The sequence below is a fragment of the Gobius niger genome (genome assembly GCF_951799975.1).
Source record: "Gobius niger genome assembly, chromosome: 8".
In the NCBI taxonomy this organism is placed as follows: domain Eukaryota; kingdom Metazoa; phylum Chordata; class Actinopteri; order Gobiiformes; family Gobiidae; genus Gobius; species Gobius niger.
In genome coordinates, this window is record NC_136859.1 from 38,360,300 (window position 1) to 38,382,492 (window position 22,193).

The window sequence follows — 22,193 nt, forward strand, 5'->3', positions numbered from 1 at the left end:
ATTTGGGTAGTTAGCAGGGAGAAAGAATTATTTCAGATTAATTTCAACAGAAAGTCACTGTTATTTGCTTTGCAGTAAAAGGTTTGAGTATTTGATCTTCATTTTGAACACAACGCACTATTAAATACTGAATAATCTAATTTTATTTGGTCACTTTGTAATAATATTGGCAAGATCCTCGAGGTAGTGGGTACTCGGAGTATATACAAACAATTAAAGGGCTACACAAGACTAGAAAGGTTGGGAACGTACGGGAAAAAAACAACACAAAGACAACCGGTCATACAAAAAACAATTTATTTGACAGTGTCCAAGGTCCAAGTACCAACAGACCACCATTACAAAATAAAAAAAAAAGAAAGAAAAATCTACAAACTTTTAAACAGAGAGAACTTCCATCTACACAAACCTTTTCTTAAAAATACATTACCAATAACACAAAAGTAGCAATTTTAAGATTATACGTAATAAGGGAATCCCCCCGTTATATTTAGGTGATAACGAGCCTGACCGGGGAGGAGGAGGAGGGGGCACAGTGGATTCGAGTGAATGACTGTAGTGTAGCCTCCGAACACGCTAGGGGGCAGCAGTGAGTGATGCAGCAGTCACACGGGCACTGAGGGGGGGGAGAAGTCAAAGAAGGAAAAGAAAAAGACGAGGAAACAGGAGGTAGCGAAGAGGTAGCAGAGACAGCGAGAGGAAGAGGTTTATTTTTTTTTCTAGAAGAGGTAGCTATAGCGAGGGCGAGCGAGGAAGAGGTAGCAGAGGCTAACAGTGCGAGCGAGCGAACGGCGACGGGAACGGTGCCTGCTCAAGACTAACTGGACTGCCTGATCTGAGTAAAAGACACTTGTAGGAGTTTGGGAAGAAAAAAGAAAAGATTGGTGCGTATATGCTTTTGTGATGAGACCACGGGGGCGACGCTATTGCTTTTTGTGTAGTAATTGTGACGTAATTGGGAGTAAAAAGTCAAGTGTGGGTCAGAGGTAGGCAGCAGCAGATGGATGTACGGAGTTGTACGTCTACAGTAATGGCGCCTCAAACTGTTGATGGATAAAGGAAACTCCTCCCTCTACGTTAGGGCTGAGGGGGGGTTTGCAGGAGATTATAGTATGGGCATATGTGCGGGACGTGTACACGGCTCGGTTTCTTTAAATGATCACAGCTAAGAACGGAGAATGTGCCAAATACTAAGGAACAGCATCATTTTGGTTTATATAATAGTTATTCTCCACTTTGCTAGATCTACAAACCTTAAAGTAAAAATTTAAATATCACGTTCTTAACAGTAACATCGACAGCATCGTGTTCCCACTCTCACCGCCTCCACACTTTTACATCCAAATTTCGTTCTAGCAACACGCACGCCGACCTCCGGGGCCCACTTGACTGTGGAGCTTGTGTCGTCTTGTCTTTTTTTTTTTTTCAACAGAGTGAACGACGTAAAGAGTGGACTATCAGTGGTCAGAGAGGAGCACCTCACACACGTCTACAGTGTATTACTTAGGAGGAGAGGTAGATACTCAACAAGACAAGAGCGAGGGCAAGGCTAGATCCTCTTTGTGCATGTGTGAGGCTAACGTCAGCACCCAGGGACCAGGCTCAACTAACGGGAGACGGAAAGGTGTGTCCAAGACCCAGCGAATCTGTTTGGCCAACTACAACTACTTGTACGGTTGTTTACACAGTCATCCCCCCAGCCTCCGACTGGCCCAGGAGCAGAACAGTGTTACTACTACAGCCGCCCTTTGCCTTTTGGTGCCCGGAGGCGTCTGCTGTGTGAGTGTAGAGAACGGTGGGTCAGTCTTTGTTGAAGTGTGTCCTGTAACAAGAGTTCGTCCAATTCTTGAGCTATCAGCAAAGGGCCACAAAGCGACTGGGAGGCAGAGAACGTGTGCTTCTTGTGCAGGGCCATTAGTTGTCAGCCACTCGTCCACTGGGGGGCGCAGGCGGCCCCACAGGAGCTGCTGGCAAGGCATCAGGTTGCGCAGGTACGGGGCCAGGATCTACAGCACAGAAATGTATTTAATGGAAGTGTTGTTTCATGACTCTACATAGGTAAGTAAACAGTGGACTCACACATGCCGTTGGGAGCTCCAGGGTGACGAGGAGGCATCATAGGAGGCATTCCTCCAGGAGGAGGCCCTGCAGAGGGGGGACCAGCCATCATCCTGCCTGGTATTGGCTGGCCTGGTCCCATAGGGCCTGGAATGGAAGACACCATGAATATACCATTTAAAGGATTGGGGACAGTAACATCATATGACACCGTGGTGAAGTAGCAGATTTAGTTTGGCTTTTTTCTTTCGTTAAAGGGACTATAAGGAGTTTAAAAATGTTAAAATTAAGTATTTTCCTCCCCCTACATGTTCCAGCCATGTCCTAATGTGTAGAATGAGCTCAGACCTGTTCACCACAACTGCCTCTAAAATCCTGCACTGTCACTCAGAAATGTGTTACTTCGGGTCTGAAGTGCCGTCATGCACGAGCTTAATATAGAAGGTGCAGTTACACGTATGACCTGAGGTGGCAGTAGTGAGCGTACAATTACGAACTTGCATCCAGCCCCTTTAAATAAATAATTGAAGTCTTAAATCAGAGCCATAATTGACTCCAAACTGTACCAAGGAAGTGTTCAAAGAAACCCACCTGTCTGGCCGGGGTGGTGCGGAGCCATCGGGTGGTGACCCATGGGAGGATAGCCTGGATGCATAGCAGCTCCCGGTGGAGGTCCTCCATGATGGGGTGGGGGGGCTCCATGATGAGGTGGGGGGGCTCCATGGTGTGGTGGGGGTCCTCCAGGATGCATGCCAGGCTGAGGGGGCCCGGGGTGAGGTCCAGGATGTGGTACTGGATGCGGCCCATGTTGAACTGGATGGGGACCAGAGTGAGGTCCAGGGTGAGGTCCAGGGTGGGGTCCAGGCCCCTGTGGCCCCTGGCCCTGTGCCTGGGCGGCGGCAGCGGCTGCAGCCTGCTGCTCCATCTGCTGGCGGGCCTTCATCTCTGCATACTTGAGCTGCTCCATGTGGAAGGCCTGACGCTCCGTGAGCAGCTGCTGCCTCTGCAGCTCCAACTGTTCAAACGACAGAGACATGCAGGTGATGAGAACAACGGGAGTCCAGAACATTTGGTTTTAGTTTTGTACTTACAGAGCAGCGATTATTGAGCAGAAACTCCTGCTGCAGCAGGAGCCTGTGTGGGAGTGTTTAGTCCCAGCGCTAATGGCACAGGGCACTTGTTGCTCTCTCCATGTGAATCTGTGTTTAACTGCCCACTGCTTTACAGCCCGTGGCAGTGAGCTCCTTCCAGCTGCCTGCCTCCCTTTGAAAGCTTATGTAAACCTGGCTCTTTTCATGCACTATTTACAGCTGGGGAACTGGGCTACTGTCTCTGTGCTTATTCAGTCAGACACAGTTTTGCACTCTCAGTACTGTCTCCAAGGACAGACTGCAATAACACACACCAGTGTCTTCACTTTGCTTTGTGCTTTGCCATGTGATCATTGAAGATTTAATTCTATGTAAAACGCTTTAAGCAGTCACTCACCGCCTCCTTCTCCCGGTCCATGATGGTCTCCAGCTCTTCGAAGTGCCTCAGTTTGATCTCCAGCTTCTTCATCTGTGTCTCCACCAGCAGAGCCACCAGAGACTTGATCTTCCTCTCCTCTACTGCCGCCAAATGCTAAAGAGAGGAGTTGAAAGTGTCAACACACACCGAGCTGAACACACTGGTGCAAGTCTAGTTAAGGATCGCTCTGACCTTGGCTTTGGTGGCAGCAGACGCCAGCGCGGCCGCAGCAGCAGTGGCGATGTTGCCCTCTCCGATGTCGTGCACCAGCTTTTTCCTGCGCTCTTCGGCCTCCTCTGACGAAGCCTTATCCTCCTTCTCCTTCTCGGTCTCGGAGGATGAGGTCTCCATGGTGTCCTCTTTATCCTTGTCTACAAATACAAGTGGAACGCAAGATTTTAGCCACTTTGAATGAGTTCAGCTGCCATGATCAAAGTAGGGGTTGATCGATAGATCACAATAATACTGAGGCTGCCAAACAAATAAAGGCCACTCATGCTTCATCCAGGCTTTTACAATGGCTTTCCACACCTTAGCATTGGTATTTTTGAACTATAACCTAAATATTAATGTAAAACAAGGTAAAATTCACGCGTCTAGAAATATACCTTAGGGTGAAATATGTTAATGCAGTTATACAATAAACCAGCAGAGGGTGCAATCCCTGGCAAGTGCTTAAAAAAAACTGCGAAAATATGTGTACCGCCAAACGTACTGATCAGCACTGGAAAGAGTTTGTCCACAGACTGAGTGCGTTTTGAGTAATGAGAGGGAATAAAACCCTTATTGCTCTTCCTGAAGCAGATTGTTTCGCAGCACTGCCCCGGAGCCTGGTCTACTGACAGCGGGTCACGTGACTAAAGTGTCGAGTCGCGTTTCAGTATGTCTCTTTGGCAGCTTTGAGCAGGAAGGCACTAACCACGTATGTTTTCCAGTCCTTATTGTGGCGACGTAAACCATGAGTGATAAATAAATGTGCCGCTCTTCCCCGTTTTCTATTGAACCAGTTTTTCTGCACCACCATGTTAAATGTAAGGAGCGCCATCTACAGCAAATAGTGACTAAATTAGCTCTGACTGAATGAAATAAAAAGACAGGGATAGGGCTGTCAGATCATTTGATTTGATTTGCAATTCCAATATTTTATAGCATAGTTTTCATTTTTCATGCACTTGAGCTGCATATACACTTCTAAAACCCCTGTTGGTACTCTGATATTACATTTCAGCGTCATGCATCAAGATACAAATCTATAGGAGGCAAAGACATGTTTTAATCATTCTCTAATAAAACACTCTCCCTATTCAGCGACATAAAAGCAAAATGCTGCTTGTTTTATGAGAATTTGCCCCATAATTACATCCAACACCTGCTGTTATAGATAAGATGTTATAACTAGACACATCTCAATACAGTGCAATGATACGCGTGTACAGCGACAAACGGGGGTGACACACTGTATCGTTACATTTGGGGATTGACAATGAAGTTAATACTGCAAAAAGTCAGCTTTGCTTGATTTAGGGCCTTGTGTTTTTGGCTGACCTGCAGCAGAGTCCTTCTCCTGCTCCTCCTCTGCCTCGTCTTCCTCCCTCTCTGAAGACTCGGCTGCGTCTGCTCCCTCTTTCTTCACCTTGTCAGTGCCCTCGGGTTTCTCCGGTTTCTCCGCCGACTCGTTGGGCTTCTCCGCCTCCTCCTTCGACTCGGCCTGATGGGCGAATGAGTGAACGTGAGGCTCCCACTCAAATCATAGCAGAGGAATTATTGTTAAAAGGCACTGATGCGTTACCTTGTCGCCCTGCTGGGAGTCTGAGTCCGTGTCCATTTTCTCTCCCTCTGAAGGTTCTGAAATCAGAAAAGGCATTGGGGATTTTAAGCTCGATACGATCATTTTACAGGCCTTGTAAAACCTTGAACGTTGGGAGGTTGCAAGAGGGAAGACACCAACTCCTGTTAGAAAAGATTGTACATTTTCTGATTCCTTATTTTCAATCACTTTTATGTAGTCTTTCAATCCTACAACTCCTAATCCCTTTGGTTCTCGACTGGTGGGTCGGGAGTCACATGTGGGTAATGGGACCGATCGTCATCGCAGCAATATTAGGCGCTTATGCACCACATGGCTCGCTTTTAGTAAAACAACCTTTGTAGCGTGTGTCCGAAAGCTCCAGGTCGCACTTTTGAACAGTGGAAAATTCTAGACTACAGCTGGTGAGTATAACTAGCTTTAAGTTAGCGGCTGGATTGCGCGTTTTAAAGATGATTCAAAGCACAGTGATTCACATGCACTTGCCTCACATACGTCTCATACGAAGAGTTTCAGGTGTGACTAGTCGGGCTGGGACGATCCACTTTTGTCACGATCTGATACGCATCACAATACTCAGGGGCCGATCCGATGCGTATTGCGATACAGTAAGAAATTATGATTTATAACACGTTTACCTTAAAATTTGTTTAGAAACCCAATGCCATTAACACAAAAAGTAACAAAGTGCCATTACTGGAAAACAAAGGAGTGCATGGTAAAACAAACTGGAAAAAGCATCCATACTAGCTACACGATACAAAGTATTGCGATCCAAATCCGATCTGATATTTTGTCCCAGGCCTGGTGACTAGAAAGGAGGGACAACGGCCCAGTCTCAGTTCTCCCCTGTCAGAAAGCGATCAAAGGGGGGTATGGTACTTAAAAGAGCACCAAGAACGGCAAAAGGTTCCTGTGGTCATAAAACGCTTGTTAGCTGACCTGACATCCACATCGCAGGAAGCCACACAATATCTCTCATAATTCTGAGATCGTCTACTTGATAATAACACTAAAAGAACATTATTTTGAAAGGAAAGGCTATTCAAACAACACTTGACTTGACAAACATCTGACTACAGTCAGATGTTTGAATTCTAGCTTTATTTTCAACATACAACATTGTCTTAGTACTGATTAAAGAGTACTTTTATTGATCGCTTCTAAATAATCTGCAACTCCCTTGAGGTGGGGGTACCAGTCCACTGCCCTACATTACTAAAGCCAGTTTCCGTAAAACAGTTTGTCATGATTATGGTAATTTTGTGTCATTTCCCCCTTATTTTGGCCCTAATTTGGTAGGAACTGTTGTTTTTGGTCAGTTGAATAAAAACCTGCTTTGTTATTTTGACATTTAAATATTCAATACTGTTTTATCATTGACTTTTATTGTATCGTGAAGATCTACAATATTTCAGCAATGGAGGATAAGTGAGAGTGTGAGTCTAGAAGGGCCCGGCTGTAACATGCAGCTGCTGTGGTCAAAGATACAATAGTTGCGAAGGAATTGATGCAAAACATGATGAGGCGGCTCGGAGAAACCGCTGGCAAACAGAGAAAGGGGAGGGAAAAAAAATGTGCACATTTCAGAGTGATGACCTAGATTCAGCCGCCCTCCTCCCTCCCTCCCCCTCCCCATCTGTCTGTTGTTTTTAATCCACTGGTTACAACTGCAGTAAACACACGTGTCGCAGCTTTCGGCAACTCATTTGGATGTGACAGGCCACCGCGGGCGAGCGCCCAAAACTCGGGCCCCGAAATGTCAAGACGCTGATTATCGGAGCGAATCTGAAACGTGCCGGGGAAAAAGGAGCTGCGCAATGATTAGGAGTCACCGGTGAGGAGCAGCCATGTACATGTCCTGCATATTAATCAAGGCGTTACTTCAGCGTCTGCTGCGCTCTAGTGCTCAGGCCGTGCAGCTACACCAAGGTGTGAAGGCCTCGATCCAGAGCCAGGATCTTTCTCATTCAATTATATGAAGATATATATATATATGAGAATATCTCAGAGGCACCGTGAATGTGTATGCAGATAGAACCTTTGAATTCTAAAAGACGATTTAGGCCTATATTTTGGCACAATTAATTAAAGCAACTTTTTTTTAAATGAATAGATTTGTCATGTTTGTGGCATTCAAACAGGAATGAAAGAGAATTCTGATTTTCTAACACATCAGTCAACCTCTGAGCATAAATTAGTGCCGTGAAATACATTTTCAGCAATAAAATGTGCTTTAGATCATCTTTTTAGCATTTTTTTTTGGCAATGTTGCTTTTACAGAAATGTAAAAGATAAATTCAAGTACTTTTCAATGCTCTGTGACTGGAGCAGTGTCATATGACAGTGCACAAGTGTTTTAACATCCGTCATACAGCGATCACTGGCAAACTCCAGTTGAACCAAAAACGTAGGACTTGTTTGGACCCTAAAAATCAGACTGAAAAAGCATGAAAGATTTCAGCTCAGAGCAGAATATTCCCCCTTTTTCTAAGAGCAGTATTGTATCTGGGCGAGTCTTGATTTGTCTGTTGTGTGAAACTCACCGGTCTTTTCGGGCTCCTCGGGGTCCGTTCCTGCGATGCCGCTCGTCTCCAACCCGAAGGTGGGGTCCAGTTTCCCGGTGTTACGGGCCGCCTCCTGCACCTTCTTCACATGGGCCTCCAGGATGTCAGAGGGCACCTCCTCACGCACCCGGGAGAACTCCTCTGGAAGACACAAATCAGGCCTTTCTAATACTCACTGTGGATGGAGAACAGGCCTAAATCTGACAGGTCTTACCGAGCGCCGCCTTGGCCGCTGCAGACGCCACGCGCGGGTCCACCACCGACGCCAGGAAGGCCACGGTGCTCATGACGGGGTTCCCCGACTGGCTGAAGGGGATGGGCTGGTAGGCCAGAGGTCCCAGGGAGGACTCGGTGCTCTCCAGGTACGGGTCCTCTATGGGCAGGCGCAGGAAGTGCAGGATACACTCGTCCTGAGTTCGGGAGCCCACATGCTCAGAAACCTTGTTCCAGTCGTCTTTGAACATCTCCAGAGCCTGTCCAGAACATTCAGAAATCACGTCAGGCATAACTACTCACTTTACTTTCTTTCTAATGAGATTTTTGCACCTGATGCCCCTCCTGACACAAAAATAAACACTGTGAGCTTTTTATTGCAGCGATGAGCTTGTAGGTGTAGATGCGCTTGTCCTTCTCATGCTCCTCCATTAGACGTTTCTGACACAGGGCAACCTGGCTGTTGTTGGACAGATACAGCTGGATGACCCTGTACGTTTGTGCCACAGCCTCTCACAAACAAAACGTCTTTAAATGTGTAATAAATACATGCAATACTAACAAAAGGCACTATTACCGAGGAGTGAAGGTGCCAATTGAATAAAAACTTTAAGGTATGGATATTGATAAGATTTGACCTATAGCAGCATCAATGACAATACCTCTTATTCCTGTTCTTTATCAATTCTGCTTGATTTCGAAGTAGTAATAAAAAGCAGGCGATGTTTTGCTTCGTCTGCTCTCCGTGTGTATAAGTTCGGGAATTTTGTTTTTAAGTGCAAACCAATATACTGAGCACATTGTTAGAGAAGTACCAACTAGTATTCCTTTAAGCACAATAAACCGTCTGCAGTAAGTCTGTGTCCTTTGTGGTATTTTGATCTGCCCATCCCTAATAAACACATTTCAGGTGTATTGCATCTTACCAAGAAAACAAAAATTTAATTATGTAAAGAGAGCTGCTTTGGACAAGCTCATGAAAATGTGATCTCTCAGTTTCTTGTAGGACCTCGTCTGTCAGCTGAATTGTCATGGATTTGTACATTCATAAACGCAAGAGAATTTTTATTGATACTAATTAACAATGTGGCAAAGACTGAACAACACCAGGTGCTGCTACAGACTTGCAAACCAAACATTTCTCGAAACTAATTTCAGTTTGTCGTTTGGAGACTGTGCTGCGATTGTGCTCGTGATCCGATCTGCAAAAGTTCCTCCTCTCCCAGAATGTTATTACTCAACTGTGGGTAATCACTTCTACACTACATAGAAATCCAGTTCACAAACTGAACTCAGTGTAATAGTGCGTTTGTGGTGATGTTATATTGCTTCATGATCAGTGGATGAACTGACCTCCAGAAGGAGCAGCGTCTCCTGCTCAGTCCAGTCTCTGGTCGAGGTGCTTCCTTTGCTCTGCTGAAACAAAACAATCTTAAAGTTTACAACAGAACGTCACGAGAAATCAACCTTAAAAGTTACAAACTGCAGCAGACCTTTGGGTTTTTCTTGGAGTAGAGGTCGGAGCGAAGGCTGAAGTTCTGCAGGTCGATCTTCTCTTTTCCCTTTTCTCCAAAGTTTGGCATGGGAGGCACTGGGGGAATCTACACAGACAGAAAACGTGTTTGTGTAAGCACTCGGTTGTACAAGACTTTCCCAGCGTAGACTTGAAGGTTTTCTAGTGGCCATCTGTACTGGGATGTTATTTGAATGGAAGAGTTTGGGGAGAGTTCGAACCGTTGGCGGGCGGTGGTTGAGGGGCATGAGTCCGGAGGGCGTGTCGGCCAGCACGGTGAAGTGAGGGGTGGGGGGAGGTCCCATGGGCAGCGGGCGGCTCTCGGAGTCCACCTGGTAGTTCACCAAACCCCACTGCTCCAGGAACGCATGGACCCTGGAACACAAAATGACGATCGAAGACGTCACTTAAAGATCATCCTTTCATGTCATTGGATTTAAAACATGTTACTCGCAGATGAAGTCTTTAAATTGTTCATTTTGTGATTCTTAAATTTGGCAAAAAAGTTGCATCTAGAAAAAAATAAAAAAGCTGTATCTACCGTTACCCGATTGTTTTATTTTTTATTTGACCTTCATTTAACCAGGAAAGTCCCACTGAGATCAATCTCTTTTTCAGGGAGTCTATTTACCAACAGAACCTCTTTTCTCCATTGTGACACCAACAAAGACTTTCCTTGCATGAGTGCTGTTATCTGCGGTATTTTGCGCAGTGATTAAAAGTACTTTTACAAACGTTTGCAAAGGCAACAACAAACTCTCTGATTGAATTCTCCTGAGGTACAGCGTATTCATGGAGAATTCGTTGGTGAAAGTTGTGTTTTTTTTTTTTTTAAAAGTACAATCCGATACTGAGCCAATTTTTTGGCTCAGTCTATACCCAATACCCCAATTAGCGAACCGCTGTCAGATGGCAGTTCCCTCATAACTAGGGATGCACCGATCCGTTACTGGTATTGGATATCGGAGCCGATACAACTAAAGTCAGTAAGGTCAGGCTGTATCTCATCCCTCCCTCTGGGGACAAACAGGGCGACCTCCACTTTCCTCCCGACCTCCATCCGCCTGCTGAATGAATGACTGTGTGGACCATGGTCTATCAAAGGCCCACTATATTGTTTTTAATGTATTTATTATTGCCTATTGCACGTGTTGATTGTGTTGTATGTCTGTGGATGTTCTGCTTTTATCGGGCCCATACTGGCACTTCGTCTGCAAATGAAGTTCCTAACGGATAAATAAAGTGAATTTGATTTGATTGATCTGACTTTTTGGTTGCTTTTTTTTTTTTTAAACGTTTTTCTGTTGTGTTTTCATCATCATGTTTTGGTCACTTTTTCATTGCATTTTTGTGTTACTGTTGCTCTTCCAGCATGTCACATTTTGTTTCATTTCTGTTCATTTTGGATGGGGTTCAGCAGAAGTTACAAAGAACACCAGAATCATATGTTTAAGTCCAACCTCGTTGCCTTTCATGATCTTCTGTCAGTGACAGTGCAAACGTCATTTTCCACAGCTCACCTCATGATGGCGCACACGTCTCCGGTGAGGTTCCTGCGGCACGAGGTGGAGGTGAGATACTCCTGAGGGTTCAGTCGATACGTGTCGATCATGAAGTTCCGATAGGCCAAGTAACTATTAAAGAAGAGCGCTATGTTTAGCTTCATGACAAAACCTTTCGTGGTAAGAGTGAGAGGATCAGTCACTTACATCTCCGGGGTTTTCGACTTGTTTTTGCCGTTGAAGAACTCGGGCAGTGCTCGTCTCTCGATCTCGTGGATGCTGTGGGCGAGAGACAAAGTGTTCATTTAATCATAACTTTTAAGAAGCTTCACACGGTGGCTTGATGTTCTCACCAGTTATAGTCGAACCAGGCGCCGTAGCTCGGGACAACGATGTGGTGGGTTTGTTCGGTCACATTGTCCTCTCCGGAGTCCAGCAGCCGGTTGGTTTCACTTTTGCCCTGCTCCTCGTCGTCCTGCAGAAACACAAGTCAATTCAATCTGACCTAATCATTTCAACACAGCAGGATCTATTCAGTTCACACAAAAATCATGAACACCAAATTAATGGACATTACTGAACTTTTGCACATTTTTAAATAATCTCCGTCAGATGGAAGACCTAAATGTGACATATTGAGGCTTCTTACTATATGGATAATACATCGAACATTGAAGAAACAGTTTGACAATGTATTTTATTAGAAACAGGGTTGACAATTAGCAGTAATGACATTTTCATGCTCAAAATACAGCATTTTTAATGCCACAACTGACTTTTCACTGTTATTAGCTACGTTAACAACTGGAGTTTAACTGGGGATGCTCTGATCCAATCCTGTCCTTAGTTTTAACCACGCAAAATGCTGCAGCTAGCAACAGTATGCTAATGCTATCAGCAACTAATCAAGTCTGGGACAGAAACTATGACTGATCACCTAAAGTAATAAAATTAAATAAAATAGCCACTGCTGGAGTGGCTAAGTGTTTGTATTTTAGTTTATGAAATGCAGTTGTAATGATCAGTTCATGTGGTGAGTTGTTTATATTAATGTACCTTAAAGAGCATAAACCAAAGGATATTTAGTGCTGAAAAGTTAAGTGATCCTTGTGCAATGTCCATTAGTTTAATAATAGATGAATTTAACTGTAACACCTTGTTTGTAAGAAAAGATAAGACTTTATTGATCTAAAAATGAGGAAAAGAGAACCGCCCTCTTAGTCAGTCATGGCAGCCACTTTTAAGAAAGTCTCTTGGCATCGGTTAATGTCGGATATGGACATATACTCGGACCCCCAGTATTGGTATAATGGTAGTAAAAAAGCCGTATTTGTACATCAAGTTTAACACATGTTATAACAGGGAGTGAGCGAGTGCTAGTGACCGTTTTTGGTGCAATACCAGCACAACATCCTCCAGATCGAAGCAAAATGGGTTATAATGTGCAAGGATGTACTCAAAATGTGCAACACACGCACACGCACGCACAAACCATGGTGATCGGAAATCAGGGGAGAAAACTAGTCAAGCTGACCACCGGGTAAGCTCTCCTTTTTCGTTAGTCCAGTGTTGAAGGAATATGAGCATTGTTGTTAAATTAGCTACTTGCTAAACGTCCTCCGCGGTTAGAGTTCTTATTCAGTGAGGTAACCTATTAGTCATGATTCTCCAGCCACAATGTATGAGGGGGTTTTGCAAAAGATTCTTTCTTTTCCTACATATCTGAAGCCAGAATTACATTTTAATCCAACAGGCAGATGAAAAGATTTGTGAAACTTGCAACTGAACTGTGTTGTAGACCATACATTTTGCATTTTGACTGAACTTTAACTTCATTATTAGATGCACACAGAGACAGTAGGGTGGATCCTTTCAGATGGACTCACCTTTCCACCAGACATCATGGAGTCTTCTTCCATGTCATCTGAAAATAACAACAAATAAAGAATAATAATAATAAATCAATCAGGTTTTAGTTGGAAATGCGCTTCACTTAGACAAAGGTCTGTGAAAAACATACCCATGTCCCCTTTCATAGGAGTGGAGTCATCCTTCTTTGAATTTGCTGCAGAGAGCGGAAAAACAACAGCATGATTACAACATATTTTTAAAAGAAATCTAAATTGAATGACTGTTTGAATACAATTTAATCCTTTAAGGGCCAAAGGAATTAAATGAGGTTTAAATTGAAAACAGCAACCGCATATCTAAGCTGGATTGTTGCACAGTGGAGTGATGGTTGCGTGCTGCTGCAGTGGTACCATTTTTGGACATGCTCTCGTCCACGCTGGCCCCTGCAGAGGAGTCGTCCAGGTCTTTGGTCAGATCCTCCTCAGTGTCGTCCTCTTCACCGCGCTGACCACGACGCTTCCAGTGAGACCCAGGGTTTCTGTGGAGGACGACGTAGGGAAAGTAAAGGATATGCAGATGTGACGAGTGTGGCCTGTCTGGATCATAGAAGAGGGGCCTGAGTAGAGCGCTGAAATATAAACTGCTACAACAATCCAGAACATGTTTGTAAAGGTCTGAACTACAGGGCTAGAACTTTTCTCACAGCCCGAGTGAAAGTTAGAGGAGCACATTCATACCCATACTCAAGGTTGGGTGCTCCGGTTTCCACTACTACTAAAAACATGTACAATAGGCCAGGATGAATAGGAGTGCGAGTGAGGGACATTAGCCCATTTCCACCGAGGCAGCATGAGTCTTATGTTCATTAACATGCACTGTCCGCACCACATAAACAATAAACAGGTTAAAGCTTCACTACCTGCATCAAACTGTGTAAGTCTGAGGTGGTTGAGTGAAATCTCTCAGCTGTTGCCTGAATGTGTTTCTAGTTCTCACAGACCTTCAACATTGTGATTGTTCACTTGATTTAAGAGGTTCATCTTAGCTTGAGTTCATAGCGAGACAGAGAGGAAAATGTGCTGTATTTAACACACAACAGTGCGCATTATCTGTTTTTCTTTCATAAATGTCACATTTACAACATAGATCTATGGTACAAAAAAAACTTTCTCTACTACAAGAAAATAATTTGATTACAACAACTTTAAAGCACGACGGACCTTATAACTGACCCTAGTGGAGATATATTATAATATAGAAGTACTAATAGACATAAAGGCAGATTCACAGACTCCTTCTACCCTGCTCTGACGGAGCATGTTCCTAAGGGCATAAGAGCGGGATCTTCACTGTAGACTTAGCCCTCACGGGGCACGTAGTTCGGGGCACGTTGTAGCTAACCCAGCGTTATCACAGGAGCAATATCAAGCTGTAGAAAGTAATAAAAAAAAAATAGAAACCAAGCTTTACAGTTGTTTAAAACGTGTGTAAAGTGCAACACTATCTAATGTGAAACTAGCTTGTTTTGCCGCCCGCATATGGAGGTACTACAGCAATGGCGGCCCCAGACGTCGCAGTCATAAACAGTGCAACCAGTGGCCATTGGTTTTATATCCAGGAGTAACCACCTGGCTGAATCGCTGCCATCGTTCTTGTAAACATTTTTCATGCCTATGTAGATTTTGACTGGGATTTCTACTTGTGGCACTAGAGAGGAGCCTGGACTTATGAAACAAAGACAACTGGACTGAAAACATTTCACACTCCATCTAGAGAGCTTCCTTGAGGCAGTTTTTGGTGCCCCCAGACATTATAGATGCAGGGCTTTGGTCTGGAGGGCGTCGCAGTCATCAGAAACTGCCATGAGAAGGCCCCTTAGATGGAAAATGTAGCTGAGGTTGAGCCATTGTCACACACATATCAGTTGTAATTCGTGATGTTCGTGTTCCTACTCCTCACCCCTTCTTGCCTCCCTTCTTGCGGGACTCGACGGGCGTGCTGGGCGGCGATGGCGAGCGCCTCCTCTTCTTCCCCGCAGAGTTGGCCTTGCGCTCCTTGCGATCGGGTGTACGGGAAGACTGATCAGACAAACCCCGCGCAGAGCAGGGAGTGGAGGGATGGAGGATGGAGAGAAAGAGCCGCAGAATGAGAGAATGAGAGGATGGAACGGTCGCACACACAAGGGAAGGGGAGCAAAGCATCGGGGGGACGACTGGGGAGGGGGCGGAGAGGTGGGGCGAGATGCTGGGGGTGAAGGGTGGGCCAGGGCTCCTGCAAACTGGAGTCGGACATTCTTCAAACTACACCTTACCAGATGAGGTTTGAAACACCTTGTGCATATGGAAATTCTTCAAATTTGTAAACCCTCCATTACTGCAAAAACTGAAACTATAAACATCACAAAATAGGTCAAACTAAAGAAAGCGGGCAACATTTTTAGCAAAATCTTGAATATAATTGTGTTAACTGTGTTTTAAATTGTGTCAATGAGTCATATGCACTTTACCGGACGTGCAATTGCTGGGTTGCAGGTGACATCTCAGCATTCTAAAAGCCTATACTATTGTATAGAGGAAAAATGATTTTGTCTTTGAGGAAATGTTTGGTCTTGTACAGAGAGATCATGGACCCAGTGACTGAGATTACTGATTATGTTTCTAATCCACACATTTCTTTTTAGCTACGACTTGTGGAAGTGTAATGCTGTTAATAGGACAAACTGGCTCCGCCCCCCGTTGGGTCCGGTGACATCATCATATTATAGAACCTGCAACCCAGCAATACGGGGAACAAAATATCAGACAAAAAGTCAGCTATTTTAAGAACCAGCCGGCCTATACGCGTATTCTAACATTCAACACAATGTTTGGCCTTTCACAGGTTGGACGTGCCTCGCCAGATGGAACTTTCTGATCATCTAACACGCGCCTTTTGCTACGGAAACCCCTGAACACATCGGACAGACTCATGAGGAAAGGTGAGGATAGGATGGGTAACGGACAGTGGCTGGATGCGGTAAGAGCGTGCAGACTTAACATGCAAAAACGACAGCAGGAATAAACAGTTGGACAACACTTCATACGGGACATTGTGCTGGTCCTACCTCCTCCTCTTTGGGGAAGATCCTCTGGCGGAAACTGACTGGCTTCTTGTTGTCGTCCATCTCGTAGTCCTCCTCGTTCATCCACTCGTTGAAGGCGTCTGTGTCCAGCACCCACTTGACTTGGACCTGAGCAAAAAAAAAATGTTTTCCCTATTTTTGCAACAATTTCTCCCAATTTTGACCCATTTCTCGACACTGGAGATGAACCCGATATTGTAAATTTGTACATTTTTAATATTTCTGTTGGTTCTAGATTACAATTGTTTTAGTATAGGTATCAGAAAGAGTATCGTTCAGGTATCGGTAAAACCAAGTATCATTAAAGTACTGGTATCGAAAATACATTTTATGCTAGTATCTCATGGCTCACCTTCCATGGCCTGTCGTTGCTCGGGGGATCCTCCACGTCTCCGTCCACTTCGTTTGCGGACATCCAGGTGTCATAGCTGAGGAACGGAATACAAAGTGTCGTCAGAGGCGTTTTCTCACCATTTACAGGGAGAGCTAGTAACAAAGTAAGTGAAGGACTTTACTGAAGTAGTTTGAGGATTGGCCTTTTACCCTACATTTGATAGATAAATAGATTTATACTTCCTAGGGCTGGGACAATACACTTTTGCCATGATCCAATACACATCACCATACTGAGGGCCCAATACCATACAGTGCAATATTTCAAGTATTTAATTTAGGATTTTTTCATTATAACAAACCCCATATATAGAGATATTTTACCCCAAACACGCAAAATGTATAAATTAAAAATAAATAAATCTGTATTGATTAAAACATTTTGAAAAGCGCAGAAAATGAGTAGCTGAAGCATTTTAAAAGTCTGGATCAGCACATGGTTTCTGATATGATACACGTATCAAACCAAAGTATTGCGCTATATTGCAAAAGGATATTTTACTACTTTCTTCTTTGAATACTACTTTCCACAGCAAATCATTCAGATGTACATGTCCACATGAAAATAGACAAAGTAGTCTTAGGCACACTCACTGAATAGAAGTCCTTTATTCTAAGCGGTCAGTGTACCTCAGACTACTTTGTCTATTTTCATGTTTTTTACATCAGGGCATATTTTATAATTCACTGTTTTTTGAAGAGCACCCGTCTGCACAGTTGTCATACGTCTCTGACCCAGTAAAGCGCTCCCGCTCTGTGACAGAACATCGGCGATGTGCGCATGCTTGTGTTGAATGCCAACATCTGCACTAAAGCAGCCGGATCACACTTTTCATCACAGAAACTTCACATTGAAGCAATAAATACAGAGCGCATTGAGCAGGCTTCGGGAGTTTGCAGATAGAGCGTATGTGTGGTTATTACGGCCACACTTATGCAAGAGATACACACATACTGTATTAGTGATGAAACGGGGAGTAAATCTGGCTTTGACATCCTCAACTGGATTGTGCAATACAAATATTTCAAAGTAATTCCCCAAATGCACATCGAGCGAGGCCTGTGCTTTACCGGGACTCTGCACTTTGGGGTCTCACCTGTCCGGGAACCCTCCCCAGTGCACCAGCATCTGCTTGTCTTTCTTCAGAACGGGACGCAGCCACTCCTCTGTGACAGAAGCACAATTAACTCTCAACACAAAAGCTCAAATATATCAGACAGTGCAGTGCTTACCTTCTTCTTGCTGAGTTGGAGAGGGGTAAATAACGTGAGTGGCCTTTGACTTTTCATCAGTGATGGAGCCCTGAAAACATTTGCCAAAAAACGGGGTCAACAAACAAGTTCACATCATTAGGGAGTCTTTGAAACAGTTTGTACCTGGTGCCTCTTGATGATGTCTTTGAGCTTACTGGCTTGTTTCTGCTCAATGTCAGGTGACAGGAAGACGACGGGTCTGGTCAGACAGTTGTTCTGGAGACAGAGGATGTGCAATGAATCTGGGTCCTCCACGTAAAATAGAGGATTACAAAAAAACATTTATAATCTTACCTGTACCAAGTTCTTCTCGACATTTAGAAACATTTCCACATTACGGTCCATTCGAGAGGGATTCTGGAGGTCAAAGCGACGCCTGAAACAGTGCAAAGTGTAGGTTCAGAATGATCTACATTGATACTTAATGCTGAGATCTGTTTAGAATGTCTAAGTGTTTCCTACACTCCCACAAAGTCAGGGACATTTTTGAGCAAAGCAACATGGGATCCATTCGCACACAGTCATACAGTATCCAATGGTAAGAAGTGCGCTCAGTCACAGGAGGGCCATTCCATATCAAATCAACACAAAACAAAACAGGTCAGCAAAAAATTCTGCAATCCCCAATTTGCTTGCAAGGTTTCTACTAGGGCTGAAAGATATATCGTCATCGTATCGATATCAACATATTAACATTCAAGACATTAATATTGAAAAAGCAAGATATAAACAACATAGACTTTCAACAATAAAACTGCACTATTTTGTATTATGAAGTTTTAATTTGTTGGTTTTCACCGAACCCGTAGTTATATCGCATCGTATCGATATCGAGATACCTGGCATTAATATCGATATATGAAATTTTGTCCATATTGTTCAGCCCTAGTTTCTACACATAGCAGAATGTCACATTTAATACTTTTTAATACAATTTCAATGCCTAAATATCATGTTTGTAAAGCCACAAAGGCAAAAATGAATTGTCTGCATTTTTAATTTCGTACGATTTGTAAACATTCAATCAAACCGAGGAGTGAAATTTTGATATTGAAAACTATATCAGTTGGGACAAAGTTTTGAGAAAACAACTGTTGTAAAATTTCAGACAGAGCTGCAGTGGAACTTGTTTTACATCATAGTTTCTGTGTTTTTGACAAATGTATTCTGTAAAAATAGTCATTGTGGTGGGTTCCGTCCCCAAGGGGAAAACAAATCTAAGAAATATAGATTTAATACCATTTTGATCGTTGATTAACCCAACAGTGAAGGTGTGAAGTCGGTATCTTTGTATTTCGCATGTAACCATAACCGCAAAAGTACAAAAGAGTGAATGCTGAACTCCAGAATTGTGCATCAGTCATCAATACTGCCTGACACACACTTTTTTAAACCTATTTATCTCACAAACTACAAAAGATTCTAACTCCAAACTTCACAAACTCATTGCTGGGTATATCAACAACCATCAGGCTAGGGTTGAAGCGTATCCAAAACGATAGTTGCCAACTCACCATCCCTGTTCACTTTTGAACTTGTAGACTGAACCCAGGATGTGGCACAGAGCTCCCCCAGCTTTGAAATCCATGAAACATTTTGCCTACAGAAACAAAGACAGAACTCATGATTCAATACAGTTCAAAGTCTGCACATTTTCGAGTGTCCGTTTGACCTACAGGAAGCTTCGTGAGCGCGGGGTTGTTGACTCTACGTCCGAAGGCATCCTCCTGGAACTGCAGCAGCTGGATCACAAGCCCGGCCAGGTTTTTGCTGGAAGGAGAGTCGTTCTGGACGTACTGCAGGAGAGAGAGCAATAGGTTTAAAAACAGCAGCCAGAGGTGGGTAGAGTACAGCACCTGCTGGAGCTGCCCAAATAACATTGCACCAGCCCTTATGGCTCCTCCTGCAGGTGGCGGGTCCACAGAAGGACGGCCTCATGGTTCTTATGGCTCCTCCTGCAGGTGGTGGGTCCACAGAAGGACGGCCTCACGGTTCTAACTGAGCCTGTTGTCACATAAGGGGCTTCTGAACCGCTCTTTGTCTGACCCGTCACCTAGGACCTGTTTGCCATAGGAGACCCTACCAGGGGCACGAAGCCCCCGACAACAGAGCTCAGGATCTTTACCCTCCACCACGTTAAGGTGGCAGTTCTAGGAGTGGCAGGAAAATACACAATAACAAAATAATTCTAGTAGAACAAGGAGCATGAGACGATCTACATCTATTTTATGGATCAAAATGAAGCATTTGACACTTGAATATTTACTCGCAGAGGGAAAACTAACAACTATTTTTCACTAAGTAAGAGTACAGACTTTTCATGATAATTTTACTCAAGTAGAAGCAAAACGTTCTGTATGAAAACCTACTCCAAGAAGCACCACTTCTATAAAAAGTTACATGTACTTGAGTAAGTGTAACCGAGTACTACTCGCCTCTGACAGCAGCTAAATAAGTTTCTGAAATAGAACATAGAGAGACGATAAAGGGGCCAAGGACAATTCAGCAATTCATATTTTAAAAATGAGGTTACAGCGGCTTCCAGAAAAAGGTTCAAAGCTCCAATTATAGATATAAGGACAAAGGCAAAGCTTGGCAGACCCACTTTCTACTTGGATTGTTTTCAACAGAAAAAGTATATTCAATTATAAGACATAAAAAATTCAAGTTAACATTTTTGTCATTTTAGGTCAAATTGATGCTGACCTAGAAACTATTTAAGCATCAACCGGGTTCTTTTTTTTCTTTTTCTTTTTTACCATTTTGCCCTAGCTTGTTTTTGTTTGTTTTTTCATATTAATACATCATATTGTTTGGTAATATTGTAAATTGTTATCAGACAGCAACATAAATCCAGAAAGTCCCCATAGCATCAGACAGAAACAAACTAAATGGAAACCAAAACGTGTGACAGCTGAAGTGAACTCAAAGATCTGCATGACTGTGTATTTGAAACACTAAACAAACAGCGCCAAGTGCCAGCGCGTGAGGACCAGTCTGGCTCCGGTCTATTGTTTGTCTGTGGGCGAGGAGAGCAGCTGCTGTGTTGACTAAACCCCGGCGCTCGCTCGTACAGTAGTTCGCACATGTTGGGCATCAAAGGGGACGAGTATTAATTTAACAGCAAAACTTCAGTGTGCACGTCCGAGCTCTCGGTTTGCATGACCCCGTGACTCGGTGTCTGCTTTAGCCGCTAGCCTGTCAGCTCGAGGCTAACAACTCAACAGTTCAATGGACAACTTCGCAATAAAAGCGATCGGGAATGTAAAGTGGGGAATAAGTGGAGATAGAACTAAATGCGCGTGTGGTTTGAGCGGTGGGATGTCCCCTGGATGTGTTTTATAACGTTAAAGAGGAGGCAGCTAACATGCTAACAGGATGTTAGCATGAAACGATAACAACTTTGCAGAGACGCGTTAGCTCTTCCTTCTGAGGACGCGGACGTGAGGGCTGTAGGAGTCAAAAGCGCGTGGACACAGTCCCGTGGTGTTATCTGTGCTAAAGTGTGCATCACTTTGGACAGCTGTGGTCCATTGTGCCCGCGGGAAGCGGCGGGGCCTTGGTTCAAATCAATGGAGCGGTGTGGCGCTAGCTAACACTAACCTTCTTGTAGTGCTTCCCGATCCAGAGCCGAACCGTCTCCAGCTGCGAGACGGTCTCCGAGCTCTCCCAGAATTTGGAAGAGGGGGCTCCGTCCTTTTTCCTGCCCACGGCCGTGCCCCCGCTGACCGCGCCGGCAGCGGGTCCACCTGAGGCCGCTCCGCTCGCCGCTGTGGTCGCCGTCGCCATTGTGTTTTTGTCTATGGAGGTTTGTGTGGAAGCTGTTTGTCTCTCTCCCCGCGGCGCACGCGTCTGCACCGCTCTGCTCCGAATGACACTGCGCAGGCGCACACGGAGGGGAGGTTTATGTGACGCGAGATTAGAGGATTGTGGGAAATGTAGTTTTTAAGATGGCGCAGCTTCCCAGATAAGATAAGATAGCCTTGTTTATACACAATGGAGAAATGTACTTTTCACATTCTTAGAAACATCCAGTGTGTGCAAACAGGCAGGAAATGTGAGAGGTTAATTGTTTTTATTAACCTCTTAAAGCAGTACTAAGTAACTCATCCCCCTAGAGGCCATAAGCGCCACTGCAGGTGTGGTAGCGTGTTGCGTTTTTTTCACTCATTAACTGTCAATGAGAGTAAATACTACTGGAGAACGACGATGGAAGAGAGGGATGTTGTACGTCCAGTTAAAACAATGGAGATTTTTTTTTCACTCAAACTTGGCTGTAAACACTGTTTAAGTGAAACAGAAGCTTGTTAACTTCTTTGTGATTCCATTAGTGTGTATTGGTGACTCAGACCCGGTGGCAGTCAAGTTGCAAGCATGGTTTTCTGGTTGCTGCTTGTTTACAAGT

General features: G+C 44.2%; 1 protein-coding gene across 2 annotated transcripts; it reads right to left on the bottom strand.

Annotated features, from left to right (window-relative positions):
* Positions 1–1,408: 1,408 nt before the first annotated feature.
* Positions 1,409–21,649, bottom strand: smarcc1a (SWI/SNF related BAF chromatin remodeling complex subunit C1a). Of its 2 annotated transcripts, none has more exons than XM_079562214.1 (28): positions 21,392–21,649; positions 19,465–19,584; positions 19,303–19,388; positions 18,083–18,164; positions 17,912–18,004; positions 17,768–17,837; positions 17,632–17,701; positions 16,494–16,569; positions 16,124–16,249; positions 14,980–15,098; positions 13,431–13,558; positions 13,190–13,234; positions 13,056–13,093; positions 11,523–11,644; positions 11,377–11,448; positions 11,188–11,301; positions 9,889–10,042; positions 9,648–9,755; positions 9,508–9,567; positions 8,156–8,414; positions 7,921–8,082; positions 5,357–5,412; positions 5,113–5,275; positions 3,760–3,938; positions 3,547–3,681; positions 2,650–3,073; positions 2,080–2,205; positions 1,409–2,006 (listed from the first exon to the last, which is right to left on the bottom strand). In XM_079562214.1, the coding sequence occupies exons 1-28, from the start codon at positions 21,575–21,577 to the stop codon at positions 1,915–1,917; spliced, it is 3,465 nt and encodes a 1,154-aa protein (XP_079418340.1). In that variant the 5' UTR covers positions 21,578–21,649; the 3' UTR covers positions 1,409–1,914. The 2 variants fall into 2 exon arrangements, with proteins under 2 accessions (XP_079418340.1, XP_079418339.1); XM_079562213.1 differs by having other exon boundaries at positions 9,508–9,570.
* Between the last annotated feature and the right edge of the window lie 544 nt (positions 21,650–22,193).